The 17,970-nt window shown below is 50.8% G+C and overlaps 1 protein-coding gene across 3 annotated transcripts in view; it reads right to left on the bottom strand.

Moving 5' to 3' along the window:
- The window catches only part of RPS6KA2 (ribosomal protein S6 kinase A2), a 356,259-nt gene that overhangs the window by 79,906 nt on the left and 258,383 nt on the right, over positions 1-17,970 (bottom strand). For all 3 annotated transcript variants that reach the window (XM_030928285.1, XM_030928283.1, XM_030928284.1), the window contains 5 exons: positions 17,887-17,967; positions 15,850-15,929; positions 11,829-11,935; positions 8,172-8,209; positions 7,286-7,428 (listed from right to left, as the gene is read on the bottom strand). In XM_030928285.1, coding sequence (XP_030784145.1) covers positions 7,286-7,428; positions 8,172-8,209; positions 11,829-11,935; positions 15,850-15,929; positions 17,887-17,967 — 449 coding nt within the window. The remainder of the gene's footprint in view (positions 1-7,285; positions 7,429-8,171; positions 8,210-11,828; positions 11,936-15,849; positions 15,930-17,886; positions 17,968-17,970) is intronic.

Raw genomic sequence — 17,970 nt, 5'->3', positions numbered from 1 at the left:
GGACCGAGCCCAGCCTTTTCTGAGCATGAGTTTCTTTCTTGCACCAACTCCCCCAGGCACATGCAGTGGTGATTACACGCACCCTGGAAGCAGTGACCCGGAATGGTCTCATCAGAGCAAGGTGCACAGCTGACCGCTTCTCACAAAAGAAACTAGGGTGGCAGCAGCAACCAATCTTTTCATAAAAATAAGATCCTGAATCTAAGTGAAATGTGCCCAAGGATCAATCCTACTCCATGTCTTTCAAGTCAGTTTAAATTATGGGGAAGCAGGTGTTTACATGGTCTTATTGAATTCTCTCTCATCTTTATTTTTTACTGCGTGTGTCTCTGCCCTTTTAGAATTCATCCTCCAGCATTTGTCCTTTGCAGTTTGAAAATCTTGCGAGATACACGAAGTAGAAAGACCAAAAAAAATCACGCAGAATTCCATTACCCAAAGATATCCAAAATTAACATTTGTTAGTTCCTCCTAGTAATTTTTTCTAGCTGTTTTTTGTTTTAAAAGCACAGATAAGGTTTTGTATACTAACTTTTCACAGAATAATATAAAACTTTCAATGGTTATGATGAAATCTTTGTAATATCACTTAACAAACATGTGGATATGCCAAAATGTAATCATGAGTGTATCTATTGCTGTACACTTAGGACATTTCCAATTTTCTGCTATTATAAGTACTACTGAAATGTGCACAGATGATTTCCTAAGATTTGGATTTATTCTTATGATAGGCTGCTAGGAGTGAAATTATAATCTTAAAGAAATGAATGCATTTAAGGCTTTATTAATATTACCAGTCTGCTTTCTGAAAACAACATTTTAAAAGAAATGGAAACTTTTCCACCAGTTTTGACGTTTGAAGCCTGTTCTGTCACATTAAAATGTGCTGTCCATCGTGTGCACAAAGTGAGGGAATTCAGAGCAGACAGGCTGCAGGCAATCAATAAATACAAAAGTAATAAAAAGCAAGCGGAAGGGGTCCAGATGAGAACTGAAAAAGAGACAAGTGTAATTAAATTGGAAAGGCCAGAATGCTCTGACTGGCAGATGAGCTGTTCGTCTGGTAAAACAGGATGAAAGTTTTTAAGCTGATCACACACACTGAAATATCTCTCAGAATAGAATTGTATTAGCAAAGGGAACTCCTTTCCTATTCTGCTCTTTCTCCTTTTTGAGTCTATTAATAGCACTATGAAATCCCATTTCCAAGGACAAGACTTCTGGCTCTGTGAAATGAGAAAGCTGTCATCCCGTACACACCGTTTAATCCTTGTTACACAAATGGTACCTATCCAGATGCCTGGATATCATTTATTTTTTGCTGATGGACTGGTATCTTGCATACATTTGTTTGGTGATATTTTTTCTTTTCTTCTTTTTTTTTTTTTGAGATGGAGTCTTGCATTGTCACCCAGGCTGGAGTGCAAGGGCACAATCTCGGCTCACTGCAACCGCTGGGTTCAAGCGATTCTCCTGTCTCCACCTCCCGAGTAGGTGGGACTACAGGCATGCGCCACCATGCCTGGCTAATTTTTGTATTTTTTTTTTTTTTAGTAGAGACAGGGTTTCGCCATGTTGACCAGGCTGGTCTTGAACTCCTGACCTCAAGTGATCCATCCGCCTTGGCCTCCCAAAGTGCTGGGATTACAGGTGTGAGCCACCGCGCCTGGTCTGGTGATTTCTTTTTAGCTTTTGAAGATGATTCCCTTGTGATCAGGGTCCACTGCTTTGTGCTTCTCTCTCCTCCTCCCCTTCTTCCTCCATTCACATGGTAGCAGGTCCCCAACCATCTATTCAGCCAGAGAACACCCAGCACAGCATCCATGGATATTTAATAACTGCTTCTTGGTGATGAAGGTGCTGCTGATGGTGGGGTGATACTGAGGGTGAGGTGTGGACTCTGCAGCCTCCACCAGCCATGGGGTTCTGCTGCCTTTCCCATCCCCTTATCCACCCCTTTCTGTGGAGAAGGGAGATAATTTCAGTATGGTCGTCTGAATCGAGCTGCCCGAGAACTTTTCAATACTGAAGCATTACTGACTCAGGCTGCTGATGACTTTCTTGGGACGTTACTTACAGTGAGACTTTTGCCGTGTTGTTGAGCAGCACTGAGGCTGGCCAAGGCTTCCGGGGTGAACTGAGAAAAGCCAAGGTTCATCTTGGGGTCCCACAGTCAAGTACACACACTGGAGGAAGGAGGACACTCCAAGAGATTCTTTCCCAGTTGGCACCGAGACCAGGCTGCAGACAGGCACAGAGGGGCTCAAGGAGATGCAGCCACAGCTCCACAGGGTGCAGGCCTGATGCTTCTGGGAAGGTAACTGGACAGACATAACGCAGTGCCTCTCAACTGGGATCACCGTTGCATGCCAGGGGACATTTCCTAACAACTAGAGACATTTCTGGCTGTCATGCCCGGGGGTCCTGGTGCTACAGGCATCCAGTGAGGGAGGCATGGATGCTGCTAAACATCCTATGACACACAGGACGTCCCACAACAAGGAAGTGTCCAGTCCTAACCTCAACAGTGCTGGCTGAGAAGCCCTGTCTAAAGGGACAGCTAAGGAACCTGGAAAGAGTGGCGGCCCTGGCACAGGCAGGACGCACCTCATGGAGGCCAGTGGTACTGGGGGCAGGGGAAGGAGGAGACTCTGGGAAGCGTGGGACCCCCACAGTCAAGACGTTTGCCTGTGTCACCCTTGGTGACAGGAGCCTCGATTTCAAGTTTACTTGGCCGATCACCATTCTTAAAAGGGCACCAAAAGCAAGTTAACATTTTATCTGAAAACAGGTGAGGACAAACCCTGTCCTGAGATGGGTGACTCAAAGTGGCAGAGGGCCTGGCTTTGCTAGTATGGAGGGGCTGGGTCTCGGACAGCTGTGTTGATCCATGCCCGTGTGTGGAGGTCCCTGCGTGCACAGATACACGCCCTCTAATCCGAGCTGCTCTCGTTCCATGTGCTGCATCCAACTCTGAGTGCCAAGAATCTCAGTCTCAAAACAGCCTTGGAAGGTGCCGTTCCTCACAACCGTCTACAGATGAATGGTCCAGCTGCAAGCAGCAGAGCCTGAGCCCAGAACCATCCATGTTTGCTATGGTGGCATAAGGACACATCACACGGTATCTGAGGCGGGATGTCCAGAACATTCCATGCCCGTGGTTAAGAAACGGGAGAAGGATAAAGTGGTCTCACGAAACCAGAGCGCTCAAGAGATGCTTTAGATGTTTACAAAACACAACTCAAATATCCTTCTAGAAACTGGCTCCAGTCTGGCATAGAGGAGTAATGGAAATTCTACAAACATCACCATGCAGCCGGCCACCAGGTTTGCACGTTCTTCTCCAGGTACAAGCTCCTAAATTTCACACATGGAATTTTATTCAGGGACACTGACTTCCCGCCCCTGGCATACACATGCTTCCTTCCAGGTCTGTGGAGGGCACTTGTGGATGCTGCTCCTCGGGAAGAGATCCCAGGACATATCCATCTCCAGGGGATGGATGGCCACCCACACATGAGGACCACTCCCTCAGCACATGGCCTCCAGGGTCTTAGCCTTCTTTTAAAACAAGGCCCCTCACACGCACAACGGCTCTGCACCGATCCCCTTACAAGGCTGGGGTAAGATACGACTTGAAAGGTCATCCGAGGCCCATCTCTTAGCTGTAAATGAGAATTCAGAAGTCACTTCTGATGCCGCCCAGGGAAGTGTGGGAAGCGTGGGGCCCCCACAGTCAAGACCTTTGCCTGTGTGCGGCCCGTCACCACGTGGGCGGGCGGGACTAAACGAGAATGTGTTTCTGGGACAATATGTGATCTTGAGCCCGACACTTAGGCTCTTCGAGCTTTAGTTTTCATTTTTGTGCACAGAAAGAATACAGTCTTTCCTGCCGGCTTGAAGATTGTCAGGTTGAGATCCAATGTGAAGATGGCCGGGCAGCCTTAGCTTGTGGTCACCACTGCAACAGCCAGCCCTGCCTCGGGCTCTAGAGGGACACAGCCGTTCTGGAGCTGGACCCCTTCCCCAGCTGTCACGAGACACTGAACGTGGGACGATCCCAGCAAACAAGTGAACAATTCAGTAAGAAATGTCCTGTGCCCAGAGAGGCATGTGGGAGGAGGGTGCCTGGTGTGTTGACGTGCCGGGCAGTGCTGGGCGAGGCCTCCTTCAGAAGCTCTCAATGCCATCTTCTCCATGCTTTAGGGAGGGGGCAGGCGGGGACTCCAGGATGGGTGAAGGCTGCCGGGTACTGGGTCTGGGTGGTGTGAGTGCCTCTCTGCTTCCACCCTGGTGTCCTCACTCCCTCATGGGTCCCTTGGAGGCCTGACCGGGTACAGGCACTTTTGTCTGTGCTGGGGCATCCTGGGTAAGCGTGACTGGTGTTTAAGAAACTCCACATGCCAGGAGACACTCGGAGAGACAGACAATGACGATAAAAGATGGTAGATGTTAGAGCAGTGGCAAGCCAGGAGTGCCGAGAAGACACCAAAGCCAGAGCCACCAGCCAGAGCCACCAACCCTGCCAGGGTCAGCAAAGGCCACTGGCGGTGGCGCTTCTGTCTTAGGGCTGATGGTGGGAGGGAACCCGGAAGGAGTTTGCTGGAGCAACACGAACGCAACGTGGTCTCATTTCCTCTTCTTCTGGCCCCTCCTTGTGTCTCCATCTTTGGATCATTCCTTTGATGTCTTTTCTGTTCTCCTATTTTTTTTTTCTTTCAGCTTCTCCATTTGTTTTTTAAATTTGTAGCAATAAAGGCCAGAAAAGCTGGGTGTGGTGGCTCACTCCTATAATCCTAACACTTCTGGAGGCCGAGGTTGGCGGATTGCCTGAGCTTGGGGATTCGAGACCAGCCTGGGCAACACAATGAAACCCCCATCTCTACTAAAATACAAAAAAAAATTAGCTGGGTATGGCGGGTGCCTGTAGTCCCAGCTACTTAGGAGGCTGAAGCAGGAGAATTGCTTGAACCTAGGAGATGGAGGTTGCAGTGAGCCGAGATCGCACCACTGCACTCCAGCCTGGGCAACACAGCGAGACTCCATCTCAAAAACAAACAAACAAAAAAAACCAGAAAAAAATTAAAGATACATTTTATATTGTGAGAAAGGTTTATGATTGTTGCCTTAATAGAAGAAACAGAAGAATATCAAATACCCCCTCCGTCGACCCCCCGGAAACCTCACAAAACTAAGTCCAATTGGTTTTGACGTATATGCGGTGTTTTGGCTGCGCTTTTCTGTGCTAAGGTACTCCTCTCCACTCCAGCCTGGCCTCTTGTTCTTTTAAATATCGGTTCGCCTGAGAGCCGGGTGGCAGCATTTTATGACCTTGTTCATTACACAAAGTCTGGCCTGAAGCACTGCTGTATGGGCCACTTGTGAGCCCAGAGTTACAGATAGGACCCAGAGACAGGAGGATGCCAGGAGCCCTTTCAGGGAGCCTGGGTGTGCAGTGGGACCAGCCCTGCTCTCTGGGGGAATTTGGGGTTCTCAGGAGGGGTATAAGAACTGGAATCTCTGCTGAAGCCACAGACTATAAGCTTGGACCCGTAGCCCAGCGTTGGCAAAGGCAATGTCAGACTTCCCTGCACCAGCAAAACCTGCACCAGTGTGGGAGGCCTCCACAAGGCCATCCCGGCTGCCCTCACCCACCACTCACCAGCCAGGGTCGCACAGGAAACCGATATATGTGGAAGGGAGTGAAGCCACCTCCAAGACAGCAAAGCGAACCTGTCTCACTGACGTATCTAAAGAAAAACTCTTTCAGTGGAAGGAACGCAGAGGTGCTCTCAGATGATGGTGGGGTAAGACTTAGCTCGGTGGTCTCCACATGGAGATGAAAGCAGAGGTAGTCTCAGAGGTGACCGTGGGGGACTTAGCTCAGTGTTCTCTGCATGGAGAGGAAAGCAGAAGTGGTCTCAGACGTGACTGTGGGGGACTTAGCTCGGTGGTCTCCACATGGAGAGGACCTGCCCCTTAGCTGGTGCCACTGAAGGTCTGAATAATAATAAAAAATAAATCCACAGCATCATCCTCCCAGCTGAGCTCGTGGGCCCCTCGCGTTGCTGCAGGCATTCTCTCAAGCGTCATGCCTGTGCTCATGTGTTGAACAGCATGACTGTCTCTGTTGTGACTCGCTTTACCAGGCAGGAATGACCAGGGAGGGAAGGGGCTTCCACAGGCAGGAGCAGCCACGAATGTGATGTGGGCATCTGACTGCGAATTGGCTTTCTGGGTTAGGCTGTGGACACCCATCTCCGGAGCTCGTCTAATGTATGTGCCCCTCAGGGAGAGGTGAGCAGCCTGTGCGGGCACGTGGGACACAGCCAGGGTCTGTGAGCTCCTGGGGCCGAGACCAGAGCCTAGAGAGTGGTGCAGTGAAGTGACCCAAGTGGCAAAGGACCAGTGAGGCCTTGGGCACCAGCCGGGGGTTCCCCAGGAGACACTGCAGGACTCAGCACTGAGGTTCCCTAGCAAGGGGACGAGGGGTGGGGTGTGGTGGGAGGAGAGGCAGCCTGAACTCTGAAGGGAACTGGGATTGGCAGGCACACAGTTCCGCCACACGCCAGCAGAGCAACCTTCATCCCATTTCCTAAAGTGCTCATGGCCTCAGTTTCTTCCTGCGTGTGATGCACAGGCCGGAGTGCGGGATACCCCTGAAACGCCACAACCCCATTGTCATCCAGGTCAGATTCCAGAGCACTCACTGCACGTCCGCTCCACCCTGAGGTCACGAGCCCCCTGCCCAGCTGGGAGGGTGGGATTGGGGGAGGGAGGGAGGGTCCTCTGAGGATTGGAAAAGGAGCCCACACTGTTCCTAGGGTACAGAAGACCCCGTCCAAACCGGGTTCGGTTATGCACTCTGTCTGTTAAAACGTGACAGAGACAACTCACTTTTCCAGACACCGATGCAAAAATGCCTAACTCCATGTACGTCTCAGTTTGTAACTAAGTGCAAGGATTTTGCGTTTAAATAAGAAAAATATTTTAAAACGAAAATCATGGCATCTCTTGTAATCATCATGCTAAGCCTGAAGAGCACAAAGCATAAAGAGAGTTTGTCTGCGTTCTCGTTTGCATCCCAGCCCCGCTTTCTGAGGTGGGGACGCGGGATGGGGAGGAGGCTGCCGGGAAATGCTTGGCCTGGATACTTGCCTTGTGTCCCAAGCCCTCAGGCACTGCCTTCTTCCGCATTCCGGGACCTCTGAACCAACCTGGGGACAGGGGTCCACGTGGGGAACAGCCACCATAGCACGGAAGAGGGTCGGGGCAGGCTCACCATGAGCACGCCGAAAGACCACCAGTCGGCACTCTGCGTGTGTCCTCGCCGGTTCACCACCTCGGGTGCCATGTACTCGATTGTCCCGCAGAAGGAGTATGCTCTCTTGTCGTGGTCAATGGCCTCCTTACTCAGGCCGAAATCTACATGCAAACAAAGCACACACACTGCCTCAGTCTCTGGCTGTGTTCGGGGGTACCCACACAGGTGGGCATCAGTGTCCTTCTGTGGGCTCTGCCCCCTCTCCAGGTGGGTGTGGCAGAGCCCTGCTCAGCAAAAGCAGGACCACGTGAGCTTGCCTTCGGGCAATAGGGAACTAATACAAACGGGGTGTCCTGAGACTAGAGGAGCTGTTTCCAGTTTGACTGAACTTGCTGGTGGCTTAGATAGAAACAGGGAGGGCAGTCACGTGGCCACCACCACAGTCCAGGGAGTGAGGAGGAGGCAGGGACAGCATCAGTGAGGACAGCAGTGCAGGCCGCACTCCAGCGAGCCTCCACATGTCTGCCCTCAGGTTGGCACTGGGCATCAGCAAGGCCCACATTGCAGGCCGCACTCCAGCGAGACACCAGATGTCTGCCCTAAGGTCCACAGTGGGCACTGGGGCTCCTGAACCAAACACCCAGCGATACTAAGGAGCCCAGCAAACAGAGCTTGGAGGGGGAGAGGGAAAAGAAGGGGCCACCGGGGAAGCTGCATGGTTCTGGACGTTATGAAGATGTACAATGCCATAACCAGTCTGTAGCTACAGAAAAGTCTGCCAAATCAGAGACAAGCATCTGGCAAAGGGAAGGGTGGTCTAAATAAGGGAGCTTGGGCTTTGAGGTGGTCCCCAGTTACCAGGCTGAGATGAAGCCACGAAGGGAGCCTGCCATCTTTTACAAACCTGTGATCTTAATATGTCCCTCTTCATCCAGGAGGATGCTAAAAGAAAGGGAAAGAAAACAGATGATTTAGAGAGAGACCAGCCTGCTGACGGGCACGCAGAGCTCAGAGGGGAGCTGCGGGCCAGCTGCGGGTGGACGTCTTCAGGGAGCCCTGATGAAGCTGGCCCAGGTGGTCCCCATGGCTTGTGCAGTGGGCTTTCCCATCCTGCCTCCCTTCTCCACAGCTCCCAGCTCAACAACGCATTTGGTGCCACACCTCCTGGACAAAGGGATGTGTGTTCTTGCAGCTGGGGGACTGCTGGCTTTAGACCTTCGTAGGTCCCCAGGGAAGGTCTGGGAGCCCTCCAGACTGCTGTGCAGGAAGCACAGGTGGAGAGTGTCCTGGGACCGCCCTGGCCTGTGGAGACCCAGAACCTCGCAGAAGGAATGTTTCTGCACTCGGGATGCCTTTGATGTCCAAAGACCCCCTTCTTCTCCCATGTATCCTCCCCTGATCCCTGCCCTGGCTCTTGAGACCTACCCCAGGTGAAGCCTGCACAAGCAGGGGCCATGGCACCAAGGAGCTTCAGGCTTCAGCAGGTACATCTTGGGATGAGACCTGCTCCCGGCCTGGCACCCCCGCGGGCCAGTGGGTCCCTGTCTTGTTCCCTGCCAAGCCCTAGTCACGCCACGTGCCTGACATGAGAGTTGCCTTTGCTCCTCCCAGGTATCCTGCCGTGGGGTGGACCCTGCATAGAGAATGGAGGCAGGGTCCGTAAAGGGCTGGGAGCAGGTGTAAATCCTTTATTCCCTGAACATCAGGCTGGAGTCTGGGCTGTGATACCTTGACACCCCTTGACACCCCTGTGCCACCCCTGTGACCCCAAACTTTCCCTATTTACTTATTTGGCTGTAATTAAATCCTGTTCTTCCAGATGCTGGGAGGTACCAGACTCGCCCTAAAGAGACCAGGAAGTGGGCTGGAAACAGGCAAGGCTTGGAGGATTAATCTGTGACACCTTTATAGAAACCTGTGAAAGGACGGAAAGCCTGACTCACTACAGCACAGAGGAGCCTGGAAGACATTATGCTTGAAATAAGCCCGTCCCGAAATATCAGGTATTATATGATTTTACAAATATAAAATGTATGGACCCTAGAGGAGTCAAGAGTCACAGAGATGGAAAGTAGATGGCAGGTGCTGGGGGCTGGGGAGCTACTGTGCATACTGTGCAGGGGGACAGAGCTTCAGTTCTGCAAGATGAAACAGTTCTGGAGATGGACAGCGGGGATGGTGGCCCAGCAATGGGAGTGTGCTTAATGCCACTGAACTGGGCACTTAAACGTGGTTAAAACTGTAAAAGTCTTGTGTATTTTTCTACAATTAAAAAAATCTGCCACGGAGTTAAAAAAAATACCTACAATTTTCTGGAAATGGGAAGGAAAAGTTACAGCATATCATTAAGATGACAATTTATAATGAACAAGGCAAATGTTTTCATATTTGTCTTTTGGGCACATTCAATCTTTGCCCAGAATTAAGCACCTTTCAAGATTAATTTTCTAATAATTCTAATTGAACAACACAACCTTTTCCTTCAAGCCTGTAATTAAATAAGGCTATTTTTAGCTATAGGATCACGCTGACCTTCAGGAGTAATGAGAACCAGCACTCCCGGCCTGAGTGGATACACGGGGTGTGCGTCTAACACACAGGTATCAACAGCCAGGGCCACGGGAAGAGGAGCAGTGGCAACACATAGACTCACAACACAGACTTACAACACAGCACTCTGACTTAGAGGGTAATTAACACGAGGTTAACTTCTGGGATGACCTTTGCAAGGACCCAAGGTGACAGGCCAGGCTCTGCAATCACCTCCCAATTAGGGAGGGGCAAAAGGGGAGGCCTAGGGCTCAGCACCAAGGGGTTCTAGGTCAGACCCACTTTGAAATGGAAATCTGGCTTTGTGCTGCTGCTCTTGGGGGGAGACAGCAGCTGCTAGGAGGCTACTCTCTTCATGGGATTACTCCAGATAAAGTCTTTTATGATTCTACGTTGAGCATCCATCCCTTACCTGAAATGCCTGAAACCAGTGTTTAGGATTTGGGGATTTTGGAATATTTACTTAGATATAAAGAGATATGTTGGAGATGGCCACAAGTCTGAACACAAAATTCATTTATGTTTCATATATACCTTCTACACATCACCTGGAGCTAATTTATAGAATATTTTAAATAATTTTGTGTATGAAACCACATTTGTGTTAAGTGCTTATGTGTGGAATTTTCCACTGGGGGGTGTCACATTGGGGCTCAAAAAGTTTTGGATATTGGAGCATTTCAGATTTTGGACTTTCAGATGAGGGATGCTCCAGCTGTATTTACACACGTATTCAACTCACATGTGCAGCTGTGGCATTCCACGGACTGGTGGTGCAGTCAGATCATCAAGCACATGGGCAAATGCATTTTACAGCCTGCGGTGGATATGGGATGTGACCTGGTTTCTGGGTAAACCCAGCTGTTTCCCATAAATGACAGCTGCCTCTAACACCACCAGCTTCGGAGCAGGGCTTGTCTTTTCTCAGTACCATGCAGGTGACAGGGCAGGAATGTGGAGTAGCAGCTGAGACCTGTTTGCAGACCCCAGGGCCCCCTTGGTCTTAGCTCATAGGCTCGGGGCTGCCTGGTGGCACCCAAGGCTGGTCAGTCTCACCAGGCCACCAGGTGATGCCTCATCTAGGGGCGGCTGTGGGCCCTGGTCTGGGTGGATGGCATTAATCAGCCCCTCAGGGCAGTGAAGAGTGAGTGAGATAATCAGCTACTTCACCTCAGGGATACTGCTGAGGTCAACTCAACCTAAAACACCATCCTCCAAATCTCGTCTTTTCTAAGTGGATCACTCCTAGTTATGTGTCGGGTCTACAAAGAAAATGTAAAAACAACAACAACGCAAGGAAAATGGGAACACTATTATTTTGGAGGGACTTTATTATTCAAAAATTTAGAATACATTAGCAAAATATCCTAGTAATCATAGCCTCACAGGCCACCATTGCCAAGGATACACAAATCTCAGGGGACTCCGGGCCTGGGAATTCTGGGGCCATTGTCTTTTAGATACGTTCTTGGGCGAGCTGATCTGACTGGGTACCTAGAGGTGGGGCCAACAAGTAACTGAGTAGAGGTTCATTGACCACATTCCAGGGGCTTCCTGAAGTAGATGAAAGGGCTTCCTGAATCTGGAGGACGCGGGGAAGAGATGACAGAGGAGGAGAAACTGCCCTGGAGGCAGCCATGTTTGAGATGGTCCCCAGTGGCCAAGTGAGCCTCACCCAGGAGAGAGGGCGGGAATGTGGGTCAGGGTGGTGGCCGTGCCCTTCTCCAGCTCTGGCTTCCTGTACATCACAGACACACACCTGAGCCTGGCCTCCCTCAGGCGTTATGAGTGTCAGGTGAGAACCGGCCTGGGCGTTTCCTATGCAAATCAGCAAGGCCACACCTGCACCTGATAGCTGAGCCAGTCCTGCCGGCACACGAGTCTCCCAGCCTGCTCTCTGATACGTCCTCATTTAGGAAATAAATATCTAGCAGTGGCTACCAACACGGGTCAGCAAAAAACACGGAGTTGGTGGGTGTGGAGAAGTCAGCTTTAGTTTTTTCTCACTTACTTCTCAGGCTTCAGATCTCTGTAGATGATCCCCAGGCTGTGGAGATGGTCTAAAGCCAAGGCCAGTTCAGCCAGGTAGAACTTGACATCCTCCTCCGTGAACATGACCTAGTAAGAAATAAAGTGAAAAACAAAAAACATTTAACTTGTTTTACGGCTGGTGTGTTTTAAAGAACGCTGCCAGAGGGACTGAGAGTCCACACTGGGGTCGGTCTGCTCTGTGGAACGCTGTGGCCCCCAGCGTGGTTTTCTGACTCTTCTCATGGAAAAGTAAGTTCCCTCTGTAGTTCTAAGATCAGCGGATGGAGACGAGGGCTTCCTGCAAAGGTGACTCATACCGCCTTGAGAGTGGGGTGCTGAGATTCAGCCTCTCCTCTCTGTGTCCTTCTCGCCCCTGCAAGTCATTTGGCTCTGGAGTAGGTTTCTGGGTTTACGTTCCAATATGAGTGCTAATGATGTGAATTCATAACAAATTTAACACAAGTAAGACTCTGTGAGGGCTTGATGAGGTGACTGAAAATGGGTCTCGAATATCACTTTCCCCATGGATTATCTATCTCCACTCCTTGGGTTGATGCAAACTAGTAGCCTACGTAACCTGCTGTCAACCTAAAGTGGGATTAGTTCTACCAAAGACCACCCACAGGTGGTGCAGAGTCGGCTATGGGTGCCCCAAGCCAAGGGGACGGGATGGGGAGGGGTTTCTGGGTGTTGGGGTGGGCGGCCACCTTCCAGGATCCCCTGTGGCAGGGACAGCTCAGGGCTTGGAGGTGACCAGGCAGGGATGGCCTAAGTGTCCATGTGCTGGGGGCTCACTCAGGTCAGCCGAAATATGCATGAGGCCTTGGAGCCCAACAGACCCCAAAGCCATCGTCCCACAATGACTCATCCCCACCCCTGACTTGTTAGAATCAGCACATAGTTTTTGTAGACCCCCTTACAAGGAAGCCGAGTCATGCCCACAAGCCATTTTCTATATGCGTCAGGAGGAGAAATCAACATTACGGAGACTACAAGTCCACATGATTACTGAATTATCACCACGCAGCCAGAAGGCTGCCCGGCAAGCACAAAACTAGGAGAAAGGTGGCCAGGGTGCCTGAACGGTGAGTGGCGTCAGGCTGACAGCTGGGCACACACTTCACACAGGGGGTTCTTCCACGGGGCTGGACACGCAGGATCCACGTCCCGACAGTGGCCAGTGGGTGCCAGCCACCCGCCAGCCCCCCGAGTCCCCGTCCTCCATTCCACGCTTGGCCAGCGCCTTTCCCGGATGGATGTTTCTTTTCTAGATTGGTTCATGTGCTCAGTGGACTGGCTGACAGCACATTCTGCTGGTGACCTGGTTCTTTCCTCTGACTTGACATATCCACATGTGGCCCACCATGGGTTGTGTGTACAATTTAGAGCTCAGAGGCAAACCTGTCTTTCCACTCCCCCAGCTCTTAGTGTAACCCCCAAGGACAAGAGCAGGACATTTCTCCATAGAAAGGAAACACCTCATGGTGTGAGTCCTGCAGGTTCGCTGGCACAGTGACTGTCCCCTGCACTTGCTGAATGAAGACCCAAGGTGAGTCCTGCAGGTTCGCTGGCACAGCGACCCTCCCCGTAAGATGCTGGGCCCTGTACTTGCTGAATGAGGACCCAAGGAAAAGACATTCCGCAGGTTCCCACCAACTCCTCGAATCTGTGGTACCCACCCAGGACAACTTTCCTCCTACTCTGAAATAAAGGCCCTCAGGGGAGACACATTCCCACATGAGAGTTGCTGGGCTTTTCGCTGATTACTGTTGTCTTTTTGGTCAGGGCATCCAACCACAGGCGTATCATAGCAGTTGCTGGACAAAACCAGACCCCAAATGGACTGACTCCCTGTGGATGAGAGGGGAGCGGACAAACCAACAGATGATACCACACGAGGAATGGGCAGACGCCAGGCTCCAGAATCTTTGGAAATGGGCACACAGCAGGTGGCACAGGAAGGGGCCAAAGGGCTTCATGTAGAGCTTGGATCAGGTTCTCCCGGCCCAGTGTTTTTCCTCCATGCACGGAGTCCCACAGATACGTGCAGCACTGCCCGAGGGACCGATAGACGCACAGGGACAGGGCCCCCATGGTCTCTGGGACCCTCTGGGCCCGCCTCACGAGCAGCTCTGCCTTGGCTTACTGTTCATTTGGGGCTTTGTGCAAGACAGAGGGGTCTCCTGCTGAAAAGGAGGAAGGGGGGGAAAAGGGAGTGGGGGGTGTGAAGGCCACTGTTGCTGTGAAAGCACCTCAGCCACTCCTCCTTTGTATAAGAGATGAACAAGCAGGATCGTCAGAATGGAAAGCCTGGCACTGGCACTGCCATGGGCAGAATATGCCTTTTGCCATACCATGAAGTGGGGTGCTTTTCACGTCAATCAGGGCCACGGGGCTCTCGGGATGCGGTGAAGTTGCATCCTGGAGAGTTCCTACCTGAGGCACTGGAGGTCAAGGAGAAGCCCAGGGGCGTGCAGTAAACAGCCCCAGTGTGTGGCGGCTTAGCAATACCTCCCTCTTCCCAGGACGGAAAGTGAGACCCTGTGAGACTCTTTCCCAGCCGCTCCTGTCCACTGACCTGCGCCTTCCATTGCTCTAGCTGAGAGGCCAACAGCATGACTTATGGTACCGGAGCTGCAGGGGCACTGCTGGGGTCACCCGGGACGATTGCTAGGTCCACTTGTGCAGCTGCCTTAGAACCAGCCAGCAATGCACACAGCACACTAAACACACACACACACACACCCCCATCACACATAGCACACACCATACATACCACATACAGCTCACACACACACCAACACACATACACACATACACACACCCTACACATGCTGCACACAGCATGCCCAACACACACACACCCCACATCACACATAGCACACACCATACATACCACATACAGCTCACACACACACCAACACACATACACACACCCTACACATGCTGCACACAGCATGCCCAACACACACACACCCATCACACATAGCACACACCATACATACCACATACAGCTCACACACACACCAACACACATACACACATACACACACCCTACACATGCTGCACACAGCATGCCCAACACACACACACCCCACATCACACATAGCACACACCATACATACCACATACAGCTCACACACACACCAACACACATACACACAACCCTACACATGCACACAGTATGTCCAACACACACACCCTCCACATCACACATAGCCCACACCATACATACCACATACAGCTTACACACACCCCAACACACATACACACATACACACACCCTACACATGCACACAGCACGCCCAACACACACACACCCTCCACATCACACATAGCACACACCACACATACCACATACAGCTCACACACACAGCTCATATATACACACACCCTACACAGGCACACAGGATGTCAAACACACACACGCCCCATCACACAAAGCATATACCACATATAGCACACACACACCCACACACATACAAACCCCACACATACACCCTACATATGCACACATGCACACAGCATACCACACACCCCCACACATAGCATACCACACACACCAACCCCACACATGCACACAGCATGCCAAACACACCCCCCACATATACACATAGTACACACACCACACACAGCACACATCACATACACCACAAATCACGCACCTGATGTATACACACAACATACATCACACACATACCACACACCCCACATGACAATGCACACCCCACATATGCACACGTGCTCACACACCCCCCACATAAACCCCACACATGCACACGCAGTCTCACCCACACACCCCCACACCACACAAGCACACTTGCACACACACGTACATCCCTCCCACACACTCTTGCACGCACTCACATATGCACCCCCCCACACACACACACGCACCCTCGCACGTGCTCATCTCCTCTCAGTGCTCTCCACCCCTCCTTCCCTCTAGTCCTAGACAGAAGCTCCTGCCCGCCCTCCTGTGTAACGTGGCGGCTGCTCACCTCTTTGGAGAGCCGGGTGAAGAGGTCCCCTCCCCGCAGGAAGTCCAGGATCAGGTAGAGCTTTCCTTCTGTCTGAAAGGCTGTGGGGTAAAGAGACGCGCATTTTGGCAGCTTGTCGAATGTCCTGTGGCTCTGGCTTCTCCCTGCTCAAGGTGCCGCTTACTCCGGGAGGCTGAGCCACTTGAGAAATGGCAGGACCCCGCATCCAGCAGAGGGGGTCTGACACTGTGAGGGCTGCCCCTCTCTCACTGTTTTAGGGGGTCTTGAGATTTTTTTCATCTTTCTTTTTTCTCCCGTTCTTCCCTTTTTCAATTGCAAAGGAATTGAAAGATACATGAGGAGAAAGATGTGCGTATTCAAGCTGTTATAGTTGCTGGCTTTTGTTGTAATGCAGTAGTGAGCAGCCTGAAGGTGGCTCTGGTTCAGAGGACGTGTCCTTTCTGCCCTGTGGAAGTGCCTTCTTCCTACAGAACTCCACTCTGGTACCAGGGAACCCCCTGCCTTCCTCTTTCTCGGCAGTTCTGGTGACGGGTCGGCCCAGTTATTTGTACATCAAGACAATGGGGCTCACGTCTGAGGTCTGGTCACTGTGAGCTGCAACTGCAGACTTTCTGTTTCAGGCCACAGGCAGGCTACACAGCTCCTGCCCACCCTCAGCAAGGACCTGCGTCTGTTGAGAGGGCGCATGAGCACGGGAGGGTCTAGAGAAGCCCGTCACTATCGCTGCTGTGACAATGGCTGCTCCGGCAGCACTAGTGAGGCACCGCGTGGTGTCTATTTTATCTACATAGGAGGTGTGGCTGGAAGGGATCCCAATATCCCTGCATACTAGAAAACGTTTTATTTTCTAAAAGTAAATGCGAGAAACATCATAAATGTGGGGGTTTTAGATACACAGCCTCTAGCTAGAAAGCCCTCTGCCAGAACTGTGTAAACAGAGTGCGCATTAAATGCTTCATCCTGGGCTTGACAGGCAGGTGGAGACGCTGGGTCACCACCGAGGTGATGTGGAGGTCTGTTTAAAGCTCTTTGTAGGACACCCAGTTCCTAAATTTCTTCAGAAAATACCCTAGCAAGTAATGTAAACGACATGTGGGATGGGACTTGACACCAGCTGCTGGGCAGCAGCGGAGAGGGCAGAGTTTTGGAAAGCCAGCCTCTGTGGCCTCCTCTGCCGGGATTTAGAGGTTTGCAACTGCACTGTCCATGGCCTAGAAGGAACAGCAGGGTATGCCCAGCTTCTGCAGGCCTCCTTCATCCTGTCCTCAGATTCACACAAATCTCACTTAACACCTCCCCGACACAACACCTTGTCCTTTGCAACCAAGAACAAACTACTAGTTTTATCGTTGTTCCCTTCTGTGCTTAGCTCATCTGGATTATTAGGTGGGGAAGTTTAATGTAATAAGCCACGAGTCTGCAGCCACCATCTCATCACATCTTTTTTTAATTTGAAGATTTCACTTACTGCTTCTCTATTGGGATAAAAAGGCAGACAGCAAATGAAGAGAAGTTGTGTGGCAAAGCAGCTATGTGGCTTTTGGTTAATTATTTAAGCCTCGAAACATGAAAATAATAAGCTACCTTGAATGGAAGTTTTGAGGGTTCAATGAGCTACTATCTTTAAACATGATATTCATTTGAAATGAAGAAGGTGTTACCATTTCTGGTTTAAAGACATTATTGGGTCATAGAGCATTGTATTCTAAAACAACACAAAGATAAGTCATAGATTCACCCCCATCTAGGTTGAGATCTTCTAAATGATCAATGGTATGGTAATAATTTAATAACGGATCCCCCATCTAATATTAGGTCTTTGAGATGAAAACAGGGCTTCTTGCTCTTTCAAAGAAAATAAATACAGAAGAGACTAAGCGATCAGGATAGAAGGCACCTTCATCCCCAGGCAGGGCAGGACTCTATGGTATGCGAAAGATTTTCTTCTTTCTGATCTGTTATTTCTTTTTCACTTTTCTTTGATCTGGAGAAGGCTGCCCTCGGTCCTCTCTAAAGTGTCGTGTTGACTCTACTTACCGTAATGAAGCTTCACAATGAAGGGGTGATTCACTTCTGCCAAGATGTCTCTCTCCATCTTCGATCTCACTCGGTCCCGAACTG

This window comes from Rhinopithecus roxellana, chromosome 4 (genome assembly GCF_007565055.1).
Source record: "Rhinopithecus roxellana isolate Shanxi Qingling chromosome 4, ASM756505v1, whole genome shotgun sequence".
In the NCBI taxonomy this organism is placed as follows: domain Eukaryota; kingdom Metazoa; phylum Chordata; class Mammalia; order Primates; family Cercopithecidae; genus Rhinopithecus; species Rhinopithecus roxellana.
The sequence above is the reverse complement of the archived record's forward strand: the minus strand, read 5'-3'. Positions and strand labels throughout refer to the sequence as shown.